This window comes from Mesoplodon bidens (genome assembly GCF_964165515.1).
Source record: "Mesoplodon bidens genome assembly, chromosome: 3".
NCBI lineage: Eukaryota > Metazoa > Chordata > Mammalia > Artiodactyla > Ziphiidae > Mesoplodon > Mesoplodon bidens.
This window is the reverse complement of record NC_138178.1, coordinates 135,628,885-135,643,374: the sequence shown is the minus strand read 5'-3', so window position 1 is coordinate 135,643,374 and position 14,490 is coordinate 135,628,885. Positions and strand designations below refer to the sequence as shown.

The following is a 14,490-nucleotide window of genomic DNA, read 5'->3' as shown; positions in this document are numbered from 1 at the left end:
ATGAATCTCTCACATAACTGAAGTTTTATTATTTTTATTATTGATTTTTTAAAAACCAGTGATTCTCAGAATTGAGCACCTTCCATTCCATTTGACAGAGGTGAGCTGTCTGGCATATTGATGTGAGCACTTCTGGTACCTGATTTTCCGTCGCTGTTTGGAGTCTTAGACAAACCATATGGCATGTTTGATGAAAGAGTAGATTTTAAAGGAGGTCGTCCCCGTTTTGACTTCTGCCTCTCCTCATCCCTCTTTTCATCCTTTTCACTGTCTTCTTTGTTCTGGGTAACAACAACAAAATGTATGAGAAGCACCAGCCTATGAAAAATGAACAGTCTACTTCTCCAAGGAAAACTATAACTCAGAAAGGTTTGTTATGTCAACTCCTAATCTGTAGTTATGGAAAAATTAAAATTAAATCGTTTTCTAAAATATTTTTGTACTTATATGAATATGATGTTCTACAACTTCAACTTGTAACACTGCAATTATATTGTGAAGGTCAGAGTCAGTACATTAGAGAGCTGTACACTACTGTAGCTATACACTATACACTACTCAGCTCTCCCCCTTGTTTCTTACTATTCCTTGAGGAAAAGAAAGATACGTCATCATCTCTACAGCAAAGGCTGAAAATTGTGGGTGTGCATGAGGGCCAATGTATGTCTTAAAATTTAGTATTAGCTTCCAGCATTTAAAAATCAGATTTCGCATTTTAAAAAATACAGTTGTCTTGAAAAGTCCTAAAATCTGGCAACCCTGGGTCTGCATCCCACAGCAGAGTAGTTAGTTCCATTCTCTCTAGATGAGGAACTTGACCTCTTCTTTGTCACTCTCAGTCCTACTTTACCCCTTTTCTAGAGAACCTCATAGGCCTTTGTGTTTGAAGTCTGTGCCCTAGGGGTCGCTGGTTTTCACCTTTCCTGAAACAGCGTGGTAATGTGTTTACATTTTTTACTGTTTAAGCTTCTGGGTTGTAGAAGAGAAAATCACAATTATTTTGAAAGACTCAAGATGATTATACAATGAGAAAACAATGTTTATAGAAAATACAATATGAATAATTCCTGTACCTATCATAAAGGATATGGCACCTATGTACATACTTTAGCTTTTTTCTTCTGTTTTTTCTTTGGTCCACCTTTGTCCAACGGCCAGATTATCCTGTCAGCCTTCACCCATTCATCATACCTTAAAATAAAGAATATATTAAAAATTCACAAGAATACCTTATTTGAAATGTACTCACCAAATAAAAACAACAGTGAGATAGGCTAAAGAATTTGGTTCTAGTGTTGGCAGAAATGTGAAGGGCACAGATGCTAGTTTGCTGGTAACATGTGTGCCAAGTACTCTACTAGGTGTTTTATGTACCTGCCACCAACAGGGCAAGGCAAGAGAATTTCTCAGGGAAAACAGGCTTACAGGGACATCAGGGTAGGCAAACGCTAAACAGATTCAAGATTGTTTGAACTGCCTTCTTTTCCACAACTCCCACACATCTGAGCTTAATGAAATAAGTTGATTCTGCACTGGAATTCATTCTATTGACCGAATAATGAAAAACAAGTCAGGTAAATTCAAGTTTGTAATATGCTCAGTTCCAGATTATTTTATGAAGTCCTTTTCAACTCTTTTCCTCTCAGAACTCTCTCTAGCCTCCAGTATTTCTAATAAAATTTTATTCTGAACTGTAGCACCTCTAAGACTGAATTTTTTTATAGACATTTCCTTTACCTATCTTTATTCTGTTTAGCTCAAGTTGAGAACTCCTCATTTTCCCCTTTCCCAAAATATTGACATCACTTCTAGATTTTAACATAGTCAGTCCAAGTTACTACTCAGGGGCAAATAAGGAATTAAACTTCCTAGAACTAAATAACAGCTTTTTTTTTTTTTTTTTTTTTGGTACGCGGGCCTCTCACTGTTGTGGCCTCTCCCGTTGCGGAGCACAGGCTCCGGACGCACAGGCTCAGAGGCCATGGCTCACGGGCCCAGCCGCTCCGCGGCATGTGGGATCTTCCCGGACCGGGGCACGAACTTGTAGTTTACTGAAATTCACATGTCCCGTTCATATTATTCCTGGGTCACCTCTGGCCAGACCATTATGAAGAAATAATAGTAGTGGTTCCCGAGGAGATCTAGCTAACAAAACCATTTATACTAAAGTTAATTCTTGCAAAGAATGTATAGAACCAACCAGCTAGATGAGTAACTGCCACTCTTTTCCTATTTTATACTTTATATTTATATTGCTTTTATATTATATGAATATATAGGTTATTTATAGAGCTCAACCAAAATCTAAAATCTGAACATTTAAGCAAAAAACTACAGGCAGTCCTTGCTTTGAACTGCACCATGATGATGGGAACCATACCCTCACTTTGTTACCGAATTACCGTGAAGTCACGCAAAACAAGGAAACTGTTCCAATATGCGCAAGTTCAGCTGACACAGTACCATGACTACCTATACTATGGTTTAAAATGATCTTCTCCTGCATTAACCCAATATCTAGCAGTATGGAAGGTCAATGAAAACCCATTAACCATGTGAATTCCAGTTAGGTAACCAGTTAGGAAGAACATGAGCATGTAATAAAATGACTGTATGAAGAGTCATACAGTTAAAACATTAAAAAAATGAGACAGAAGGATGATAGAAGGGGGAAATTCTGGAAAGCAGAACAGACACACTGATGGTAAATAAAAGTAGATGGATGTGAACTAAATAGAATCTGAGGAAAAAAGAAGGCTACAATGGGCTGCAACTGCAAAGCAGGGACTCCAGGTTGGTAAGTGCAGTCTTTCTTCCCAAATTCAGTACATACGTACAAAACAATGGGGAGATGGACGAAAAAGTTTGTTTTTAGTGTTGGCAGAAATGTGAAGGGCACAGGGGCTGGTTTGAGAAAAGAGAAAAGAAATTTTAAAGTTTTATATGCTATTCATTAAAACCATACTCTTTTAAAATGACGTGAGAGGACAGAAACCAAACTCCCCCTCACTGAAGAAAGTTAATGTTTATTAAGCACTTACTAACTATATTAGGCACTAATTATATGAACTTTGCATGTTAATATAGATATTAGCACTGCTTCTCACAGAATCCCTGTAAAGTAGGTACTCTGTCTTCCCCAATTCAGATGAGGGAATTGAGGCAAAACAGGGCACACACTGAGTATGCAGGGAAATTTTGGAGCACTCTGGCCCAAAGCAACTACAGGGCAAGCAGAGATACTGAACACACAAGACTTTCTAAAGGAGAAAGAGAAAAGTAGTCCCTGACATTCAGGAACTAGCCTGGTACTATTAGCTGGGCCTTGCTGTTGCTACGGAGCTGTTCTGGCCCTCACAGCTTGGGTGTGTTGTTCTCATGCTGAATGTGAACAACTTCACAGAACATCAGCATCAGACAGGTCTGTTCCGTGACCATAATGGATCAAGACAAAAACAAGACCACTCCCTAGTTGTGTCTCAACACAGAAAAAAACAGGAACATTGTCCAAGCCACAAAAATGACCAAACATCCTTTTATTTTCCTGACTGCTGCTGCTTTACCAATTATAGCATTAACCTTGCTCTAGTCTTCTCTCCTTATAGATAAGATTAAGATAGCCAATCACAGAATTACCCCCCACTTCTTGACAGCATCCAGTCTAGAGCAAAGCCCCGTTTCCTTAAACCCTCCCCCAAATCACCTAACAGAAGCTCAGATCTAAGTCCTACCTAATATTCTTTTTTTATTAATTAACCAATTCAGAATTGTTACAGTGCTTGATACAGGCTTGACTTCTGATAAATTTAATAAACAAACAAACGAACAAAACCACTTGCACTGTTGGGCGCCATGGGCCTGGCTCCCTACAGGATGTTTCCACAGAATCCTGGGCTATTGCTTTTCCCCAAGGTGGTACTGTAAGCTTTCACAGATCCACCCTCTAACTGAGGTGCCATGTGGTTCTCCAAGCTGTGTGTTCTCCCTCACTGAAAATGAGTAACAAATCCAACTTGTTCAACTACAGATGTGATCCTGGTGACCTCTGGCTGGAAGCATTGACATAGCTAGTAAAGCAGTGGGAATGACAGGAGTCTTGGAAAATTCAGATACAAGGTGTGCTTTGTAAATACATATATACTATTTGCTTTAGTTCTTTAAAACATTAAATTGATCTTTCTGAACCAATGAAAGAAATTTCAAAAAAAGAAAATAATTTCTTGCTTACCTGACATTCCATCCATAGTAATGTACCAAGTATAAAACTTCTCCGTCATCAATTTCAGTGCCTTTAATACTGGCTTCATAGATTTTCTGCGTTTTCCCTCGTCCATATTTTACTTTCACTTTGGTTCCTGTTAGGCAAGGCTCTGTGTCCTCATCTTCCTCCCCTTCAGAGTCACATTTGCTTTCAGTTTCTTCCCTGCAGTAAGTTATAACATTGATAATGCTACTAATAACTTAATGGAAAACAAAATAATATATGCTAAAAGAATCCAACATGTAGAAGAGTCACAACCTAATTCATGTCAGTGGAGGAGGAGAAGAAGGAGGAGAAGGAGAAGATTTTTATAGACTACTTACTAAGGACTTTATTTATTATGTAAAGGTGCACTGTACCAAAAGGAAATCCATACTTCTTAAAGGCCAATCAATAATCACAGTTAATGATGATGTGGAGTCAAATAAGTCACTTTTGATAAAGCAAAATAAGGACAACATGCTTTAAAAAAGTTTTAGGATTCGTACTCAAGTGCCACCTTACATGTGAAAATGACCTAAAGATAGTTTTTAACTTCCTGCAACTAAAATGTCTTTTAAGTCTACTTTACTACTACTTTCTGCTCAGTTCAGAATGGTTCTTAACCAAGACTAGTTTTTTGGTGGGCAAAATAATGAACAAGGGCTAACTACCTTAGTAACTCTATCTTTTAAACTATTGATAGTTTCTATTTTAAAGGTTTCCCCACCCTAACAAAGAAACAATAGATACTTGAGTTTTAGGCCACTAGTTATAACTGTGGGATAGCACCAGGAGACCAAAGCTTTGCATATCTTATGTTGATTCCTATTTGTTTTTACGCATCTCCCATCAGTTCTTCTTTGTTTTGATAATCAGATATAAAGGAGATTCACATAGGGAGATCCAACAATATTTTTCATATTTTTATAAATAAAACATTCTTTATTAGCCTGGCAAGGATTCAGAAAAGATTTGCATCAAAGATATACTAGTGTCACAAGAGTTTAAAAGGAGGTACTGTGTTCTGTCATAAACATAGGGCATTATTTTAGGGACCACTGGGGACCCGACATGAAGAAGCTTTGATAACCCATTAGCAGTGGGAATGTTTTCTTTCCAAGGGCATCTTCCAATTATATCCTGATAAGGTAATTTCAAAACACCATGAGAAACTACTTAAGACAGAAGTCTCTATAAATAAAAAAGTTTCCTATTTCCATAATTCCTGCTACTGAATGAGAATACAGACTATGTTTGTATATTCAATTTTTATTTAGTAAAAGGAAATATTATTCTTCATATTCAAGTCTGAAATTTTCTGTCCCTAAAATAAATATTTATTCCATTTACATATCAATTAATTATAAAGGCTTTTTAAACCACATAGTGTGTATGTGTATATATGTGTATTACATGTTTGATGCATTACTATAAAATATACACATTTTGATGCTTATTTTTAACAAATCTTCCAACTGTAATTAGGCCTTACTTTTTAAGTGGTTTATCTTTGCTTAAATTTATTGTCCAAATATTTCAAATACTATACTCACATCATTATACTCAACTCCAATTATTTCCTCCCACTTTCCCTAATCCTAATCATATTTCACGACAGAACTTGCTTTAGTCACTCATCTAATTCACCTGTAATTGTGAAAGCTCCTGTACCTATTTGTACTGAATCATACAATTACCTCTCCCACTCACCAATCGTTACTATTTTTCCAGTAATTTTCTCAACGGCTAATTTTCAGATGGGTGTCAGCCACTAGTCGGGGGCAGCAGGCCACTGTTCCCAAGTTTGCTTAGTAACTCAAAGTTCTAGAAAATTTAGCATCAGATGATGATCAAAAAATAACTATGGAGGAGAGCTTCTATACAAGTAAGTGTGTTATGCTGCTGTTGCTGAATTAAAATTCATTGTTTAGTAGTGTCTAAAAATTAGTAAGTCCATTTGACAACAAAGAAATGGCCAACTGAACACAGTTGGACATTACCGTGATCTAGCTAGACTGCCTAATCACTGGTTATTTTTAAGTCAATTCAGTCCATATGCGTGTAATACATGAGAAAAAACAAAAACAGTTTTCATTCAACAGCAAACAGGATGAACATTAAAAGGCCGAAATTTAATTGTTGTGATGTGGGGCAAGAATGTACTTTCCGAACTAGAATCAGGGGTGCATGCCACTTATTCTAATACAATAACTTGAAAAAGAAAAATGTCTTAGATAAAGCTAACACACAGAAACATCTGCTAGTACTGTGCACCCATGTGTTTGTTAGCTTTCCCACATTGTACCTTTTTTAAAATGGAATTTTTGCTGTCGCTGTTTCCTCTTGTCCACTTCCTCCATTTTTCTCCAGCTCCCTTCCCTGCTGTCAACTGCAGGACCTTTCTTTTGACTGGGTGGCGCAGCCTTCTTTGAGGCCACTGTTTAGGGCACAAGTGCTATTAAAATGGTGCGACCAGTATATTCTCCAATTCCGAAAGGCGATACACATCATCTTCACAATGTGTCTCACCTTCATTAGACAAGAGGAATGGAAGTCCCAATAAGAAAACATTCCCTCAAACCTGAATCTCTAAGCAGGAACAGAGCGCTGCTGTACCCCAGACAGGTGCTTCTGGAGAACAAATATAAGATAATGTACCTCTCTTGGCTCTTCTCTTCCTCTTCCTCTGAGTCTTTGTCAGAATCCTCCTGCTTTTTAATTTTCTTCTCCTTTTGCTTTGGTGTATTTTTTCTCCCCAGTAGTAACTCATTTTCTTTTTTCTCTGCAGTTTCATAGTCATCATCTACATCCTTATTTTCTGTATCATTATCTTTTAATTTGTCTTCTGTTTTTTCTTCTTCAATTTCCTTTTTAATAGAATTTGCATCTCGAGCAATTCTCCTTCGTCCCTAATAGGCGGATAAAAGCTTTAAAGTAACTATCACTACAAAGGGCAAAAAAATGTAGAAAAATGTATCTTTTCCTTAAACCTTCACAGCAATGACTCGTCTTCTCTCTAGCTTGACACATGATACTGATAACCCATCAACTCCTGAACACTTTTCTCCTCCTTGCAAAAGGAAAAGAATAACCCATGTAAATTACTTAATTATGTCCAAGTGTACTATGATCCCTGGCTACATACTACATAAAAAATAAAAATTTTCTCCTGTGTTCACTCTATTATCTCACTTTTAATATTTCTTGACTATAATAAAAATTTTTCAAGAATTATCTAAGTGTCAATGATGTAAGTTAATAATAATAAATCAGTCCCTTAAGTTTTTAGAAGTTCTGTCATCTCTAATTCTACTGTTTACTGAGATAAAATTAACATATCACTCACTGTGTTTCAGTGTGATTACATTTTAAAAGGACTGAACTGTATCAATGGCCAAAAAGTGAGCTCATTTCTTTGAACGAGTATCTGGAGAGCTCACTAGGCCAGCAGTAACTTGTTATACGCCCAGCAGCTTTTATCCAGTCTCTTGTTGCACGCTCAAATGACCATGAAACTGTTGAGCCATTTCATTATCTCCTAAATTCTCCTTCCAGTCAACCTCTATACACTGGCAGAATTCCCCTCTACTTGGAATAAAGTGAGGATAAAAAAAGAGCCAAGAACTTTGGGAGCACTAGAATACTTAACAATATCTCAGTATAACAAATGTGTTACCTAGTTGCCGACTATGTGCTATTTAAACATCAAAAGGTAGGGGGAAAAAAAAAGAACTTAATTGTAAGTTCCATGAGGGCAGGGTCTCTGTCTTATTCACTTCTGTAACCTCAGATCTAGACAGTGCCTGGCACATGGCAGGTGCTCTTTAAATATTTGTAGGTAAATGAATGAAAGCATCTGTTATCCATCAAAATTTAGGTCTGTATAACTTATACCTTTATCCCAGAAATCCAATTTTTAGAAGTCTGGTCTCTGTATTCAGATAAATGAGGAGGACATTTTTACAAGCCTCTATATTTAGATAAATGGGGAGGACATTTTTACACGCATATTTATTGCATCACTTTTTGTAATCATAAAAAATTGGACAAAATCTTGAGGAAGGTAAATTTATGATACATCCATACTATGCAGTACTCTGCAGATGTTTTACATAAAGATGAGGAGGGTCTTTATGTAATGACAAGGAAGTATGTCCACAATACATACAATGGATATTATTCAGTCTTAAAAAGGAAGGAAATTCTAATGTATACATGGATGAACCTTGAAGACCTTACGCAGAGTGAAATAAACCAGTCACAAAAGGACAAACACTACATAATTCCACTTATATGAAGTACGTAGAGTAGTCAAATTCATAGAAAGTAGAAGGGTGGTTGCCAGAGGCTGGGGAAGAGAGGAATGAGGAGTTACTGTTTAACAGGTACAGTTTCAGTTTTGCAAGATGAAAAAAGTTCTGGGGATGGATGGTGGTGATGGTTGTACAACAATGTGAATGTAGTTAATGCCACTGAACTGCACATGTAAAAACGGTGAAGATGATAAATTTTATGTTATGTGTATTTACCAAAATTTTTAAAAATTAAAGAAAGAAAAGAAACAAACCACTTTGGATGTTTCATGAAATTCACTAGAAGATTTCATTTACTAGATGATAAAATGGACAGTTTTAAAAAATGGTTTCTGAGCAAATAAAAGAGAAGATGATTTCACCTTTTCTTTTAAATACAATTTCACTGAAAAATAAGCTGCATTACAATAAGTGAACTTCTTTGACAGTGTGATTAAATTTTCTTTCTACTTCTAAAATTTGATAAATCCTACTGTGTAGACATCATCAGACACAGATCAAAATAGTGAGGGACAATTCCTGATTTGAGTTATATACTAATGGAGAGGAAGAGTAGAGTTAGAACATAAAACCAGTGTGCACATGACTAGAAAACAAGGCAGAGCATGAAAAACTGCCACAAGAGCTGTACAGTGTGTTGTGAAGTCAAGAGAAAGAAAAGATCCCACCTGGCTGAGGGCACAGGTATTATAAAGAGGAGATTCATTCACTCAACAACTATTTAATAAGTCCTTACTATGTGCCAGGCACTATTCTAGATGCCTGGGATCTCTCAATTAATGGAATAAACACTAATCCTTGCCCTTGTGGAGTGTGATACTAGTCCAGAGTGGGGTAAAAGAAACAATAAATAGTAAACTGAACAAGTAAGTAAATTACAGATAGGAACAGCAACATTAGAGGGATTGCCAGTGCCAAAGAGAGGAGATAGGTTACAATTTTAGGTAAGGTGACCAGGATAGGCTTCAGTGAGGTGACACTTTAGCAAAAGACTTGACAGAAGTGAGTATTTGAGATTGACCCCAGGTGAGAATGACTTGAACAAACATAAACAGAGAACAAGAGGAGGAATGGTTTTTCAGGTAGAAGAAATAATATGTGGTATATTTAGAGAAAGGGAGCTAGGCTAGCCTGGCTGAAGCACAACCAAATACTGGAAAATAAACTAGGTTCATAGGAGTCTTTTTGTGTATATCAGAAAATGCCCCTAATAAAAAGATTAAAATAATGCTAAAAATAAACTAGATAAAACTAGTCTTAACTACTTACCCTTGGAGATTTTAATTCTGTTTCTTCTCTTTCACTTTCACTGTTTGAATCAATATTTTCCTCAGGTTCACTCTTCACTTCTACTAAAGGCATTTCTTGATCTACTTTTGGAGCCTCTTCCATGGATTCTTCTAAGTCTTTTTTTTCCTCTTTTACTTTTGGTTCATGGTGGTGAATAGTTCTGAACTGAATATTTGCAGAACGGCAGTACTCCTCAAAACCATAGAGATACCTAAACAAACAATATTTCATTTTAAGAAATCTTAGTCTTTACATTTAACTTGAATACTATATTAAACACACACATATTTTTTGAAAAGTAAAACTCAAGCCTTTTTTTTACAAAGTATTTTTTCTGTTACTGATTTCTTGGTGTTTTATATAGGAAAACAGACAAAAATATTGATCAGAAAATTAAATTTCTTTCCTGAAAAATCTGAGCTTGTGATAACTGAACACAGCTATCATAGTTTTGATATGAAGGTTGTTCACCACAAAAGGTACAACTCTATAACATGTATCATAACTTCAGACTATAAACACTGCCTGTATCTGTGATTTTGAAAAGAAAATCAGAACATGAAAAATGGAGTAAAGACTTGGTACACTGAAATAACTTTCAATCACAGTATTTATTAACCAAAACCTTTTTATACACTTTCTCTGACTTTAATGTTCTTTGATTGATGTTTTCTTATTTAATTGTTCACAAATTAAGTGGAAAATACTCCTTGTAAATATGTGTTCTTTGATGAATAAACTATACTACTTACTTTCTATAAGCAGTTTTTACATTGTAGGAAGCAGCTGAATTCAAAATAGGAATGCCAAGGTCCATATAAATTTGCTTCCATACAGCACCACTATCAATCTGGAAAATTAAGTTTTTATTTGTTAATGTTTGCCAAGGGAAATAATCTTTACACTAATACTGTATGTTCATTAAGAAAATGTGTTTATTACCTAAAGTACATATTATAGTGCAACATTAGACAATTTAACTTTGCATTACAGTCTTACTTACCTTGTCACATCCACCTTGATGATAAACCAGTCTGAAGAGTTTGAAGAGATTGAGATCTTTATAGCCCAAAACAGGTGGTTTGTTGATTGGAGTACCTTTTAAATATCAGAGAACAGAAATACAATGTTAATTCCAACGGAAAATACTAAGTTGAAAACAAAGCTTATCAATTTCTAATTTCCCAAATATCACTAATCAGAGGCATATATTTAAAGAACCTCAAATTATATAAGGCAACACAAAATATTCTCTATATTCTTTACACAGTATTGTGGTGGTCTTTAGTTTTACTGCCACAACTAATAAAATAACCTCTTTAACTGCCACTGAATTGGATAAAACTAAATCAAACCTTGGGCCTGCAAGGTGTAGCCAATGATGTTGCTGGTTCAAGAAGCCTGGGCAAGAAAACATACAATGGAAAGGGCACATTTTAGGCCATGGTTCCATTTTGAATGCTTCAACACAAACGTTAAGACGGGTGGCAGTCATCTGAAGGATCATTGCTGAAGGCCACTAGAACCGATTTATCTGAGAATTTCCAGGACTGACATAATGCCAATAAGTATGATGATTTATAAAGCTTCTATTTCTTCTAACTTTATTAGAAATCCTACTCTGTTTAGATAGGGGCTATTATGTTTAATTTGTTGAGACCAAGGATCAGACTAGTTTACTTGCCACAAAAACGCCATTAGTAAATAATGGGTATGTAGATTTACATTACGATTGCTCACTTTCTATTACTCTAATATTATTATAATATTTTCTGGTTTCATAAGTCTCAAGAAGATAAAACTTAACTATACCAAAACTACTTTTCCTCTACATTTGTACTCAAACTAGATATTAGTAGTTGTCTTTATTCCCAATACTTATTATTATCAGCTATAAGTGATTCTTAGGCTTGAAATCCAAATCCCTGTACCATGATTTGAACAAAAATAATACATAAACCTAGAATATAAAACAGTAAAAGAAATGTCTACTTTTTTTTTTTGGCCATGCCGCACTAGTTCCCAGATCAGGAACTGAACCTGGGCCCTCAGCAGTGAAAACGCTGAGTCCTAACCACTGGACTGCCAGAGAATTCCCAGAAATGCCTGCTTTTAAATAATAAGCATGAAAATACCTCTGTCTTCCATAAACTTATAAAGCTGTTGAAGGAAGCTGTCCCTCTCTTCAGGATCAGGTTCTTCCTCAGGCTGAAAAGATAAACTATATAAATATACAGAACAATGAATAGGAGATACACTGTCTTCTTTGTTTTTTGTTTTGGGAACCCAAGGTAAGGGGATAAAATTTTAATGAAGCCAGAAAATATGAATTTTTCTCAAAATCCTACAATGCCATATTTTAATTCATATTTTGATAGAGCTGGCTTGATGTGACTGTCAAGATATACAACCTCTACTCTTCACCCCATTTATCACTTGAACCTTCCCGTTAATTATCACTGTGGGGACTAAGATTAGCCACGAGGAAAAGGTTTAGGAATGGGGTGAGTGTTTTCACCTCATCTGGTGTTTTTTTAAAAATCCTAAAAATACCATGTGGCCCATAGGAATATAATGATAGATAAGCATAATGATTACAAATGTAGTTATTATTTTAAAATAATCCACATACCAATATTAAAATTTTGTTACTGTTGAATGAATATAAACCAGAGGCTGCGAAGTCGCATGGCAAAGGTTTTTTGTTTGGATAGCACAAAGTTTTAAAGAAATTTAAATGCATGTAAATGAGCCATATAAATTTTATTTTGTCCCAGACTCCACTAGCCCCTCTTGTATCACAGTAGCCTGCTTTTCTCATTTGCCTTTCTTGAAGGGCCTCTGTAGTTGACTTTGCAACCCCTTAAAATATAACAATGAAAATTATTTCTTAGGGAAGGAAACTAGATACATAACTACAATTTAGTTCTATGGAAAAAAAAAAACTAATGGAAACATTGATACAGAAACAACTATTCCTACAAATACCTATTTGAATGTTACATTTTACTAATTATATAAACCTAATGATTTCTTCTTATGCAAACAAATGGATTTTGAGTTTTAACAAAATATTTCCTTTTCTGATAGACTACTTATAAATTAATATTTGGGAAAATTCTTGAAGTTTAACAATACTATGGAGAAACAAAGAAAACACTGATATATTTCTTTCATATAAATTATCATAATTTAATTTCAGAGCGCTACTATCTTTTTTTAAATAGATTTATTTATTTATTTATTTTTGGCTGCATTGGGTCTTCATTGCTGCCCGCGGGCTTTCTCTAGTTGCAGCGAGCATGGGGCTGCTCTTCATTGCGGTGCGCGGGCTTCTCATTGCGGTGGCCTCTCTTGTTGAGGAGCACGGGCTCTAGGTGCGCAGACTTCAACAGTTGTGGCGCGTGGGCTCAGTAGTTGTGGCTCGTGGGCTCTAGAGCGCAGGCTAAGTAGTTGTGGCACACAGGCTTAGTTGCTCCTCGGCATGTGGGATCTTCCCGGACCAGGGCTCGAACCCGTGTCCCCTGCATCGGCAGGTGGATTCTTAACCACTGCGTCACCAGGGAAGCCCCAGAGTACTACTATTTTTCCATGTTCCAAAACAAGAATTCAGACTTTTGTCTTTCAAAGCCATATTCAAAGCAAAGGCAACTGTCAAGCAATAAATATTGAGTGCTCACAAATCCAGATAGCAAAAAAAATTTTTTTAAGTTTTTAACAGCTAATAATATAGCCAAAATCAATAAACATGTAGTTAATTAAAATATATTAAAAAAGAAACATGAGGCAATCAAGGTTGATTAAAATACATAATAAAAAAAGTATGAGGCAATCAATGGAAAAGTCTTTCCCTCGGTACAGTCTTTTTTTTTTCTTTCAGTACATTCATTAAGAATGACTTATAGGGCTTCCCTGGTGGTGCAGTGGTTGAGAGTCTGCCTGCCGATGCAGGGGACACGGGTTCGTGCCCCTGCCCGGGAAGATCCCACGTGCCACGGAGCAGCTGGGCCCGTGAGCCATGGCCGCTGAGCCTGTGCGTCCGGAGCCTGTGCTCCGCAATGGGAGAGGCCACAACAGTGAGAGGCCCGCGTACGGCAAAAAAAAAAAAAAAAAGAGTGACTTATAGCAATATTAAGAAACTTAAGTCGAAGTTCTATTAAGCCTCAACAATTAGCAATATACAGACTTAATAGTTAGCAATATACATACAGACTTAATAATCACTACAGAGTTAATAGAGGTCTTTACTAAATACTCAGATCAAGACATGGCAATTTTTTCCCCAACTGAATTAAAACATTTTGCTTTTACAAGGTTGTGAAAACAACTGCCAATGAGTTAACTCAAGAAAAGAGTAATCTGGTAGCCTAAGAATCATTTCAGATATTAATTTTAAGGACTTCTGGTATGGGGAAAAAAACAAAAACAACTTATACCAGACTGGCTCTATGCTTTGCCTGTCCCGTGTAATCACAATAGTCTCTCCTCAGACTAACACCTCATTTTTAGTATTTATGATCTTACAGAATTCAAAGAAGACTGTTGTACCCAGTATATGTAAAAGCAATTGTTTTTAAAAAGCACTGGTTTGAAATCAAAGTTTCTTCCAAAAGCAAGTAAACAAAATGAACCCATCAATTGCAA

The 14,490-nt window shown here is 36.0% G+C and overlaps 1 protein-coding gene across 3 annotated transcripts in view; it reads right to left on the bottom strand.

Annotated features, from left to right (window-relative positions):
- ARID4A (AT-rich interaction domain 4A) overlaps nt 1-14,490 on the bottom strand; it is a 57,393-nt gene that overhangs the window by 15,203 nt on the left and 27,700 nt on the right. For all 3 annotated transcript variants that reach the window (XM_081229427.1, XM_081229426.1, XM_081229428.1), the window contains 8 exons: nt 11,982-12,054; nt 10,850-10,944; nt 10,599-10,696; nt 9,826-10,057; nt 6,902-7,152; nt 4,229-4,423; nt 1,107-1,191; nt 140-281 (listed from right to left, as the gene is read on the bottom strand). In XM_081229427.1, the coding sequence (XP_081085553.1) occupies nt 140-281; nt 1,107-1,191; nt 4,229-4,423; nt 6,902-7,152; nt 9,826-10,057; nt 10,599-10,696; nt 10,850-10,944; nt 11,982-12,054 (1,171 nt within the window). The remainder of the gene's footprint in view (nt 1-139; nt 282-1,106; nt 1,192-4,228; nt 4,424-6,901; nt 7,153-9,825; nt 10,058-10,598; nt 10,697-10,849; nt 10,945-11,981; nt 12,055-14,490) is intronic.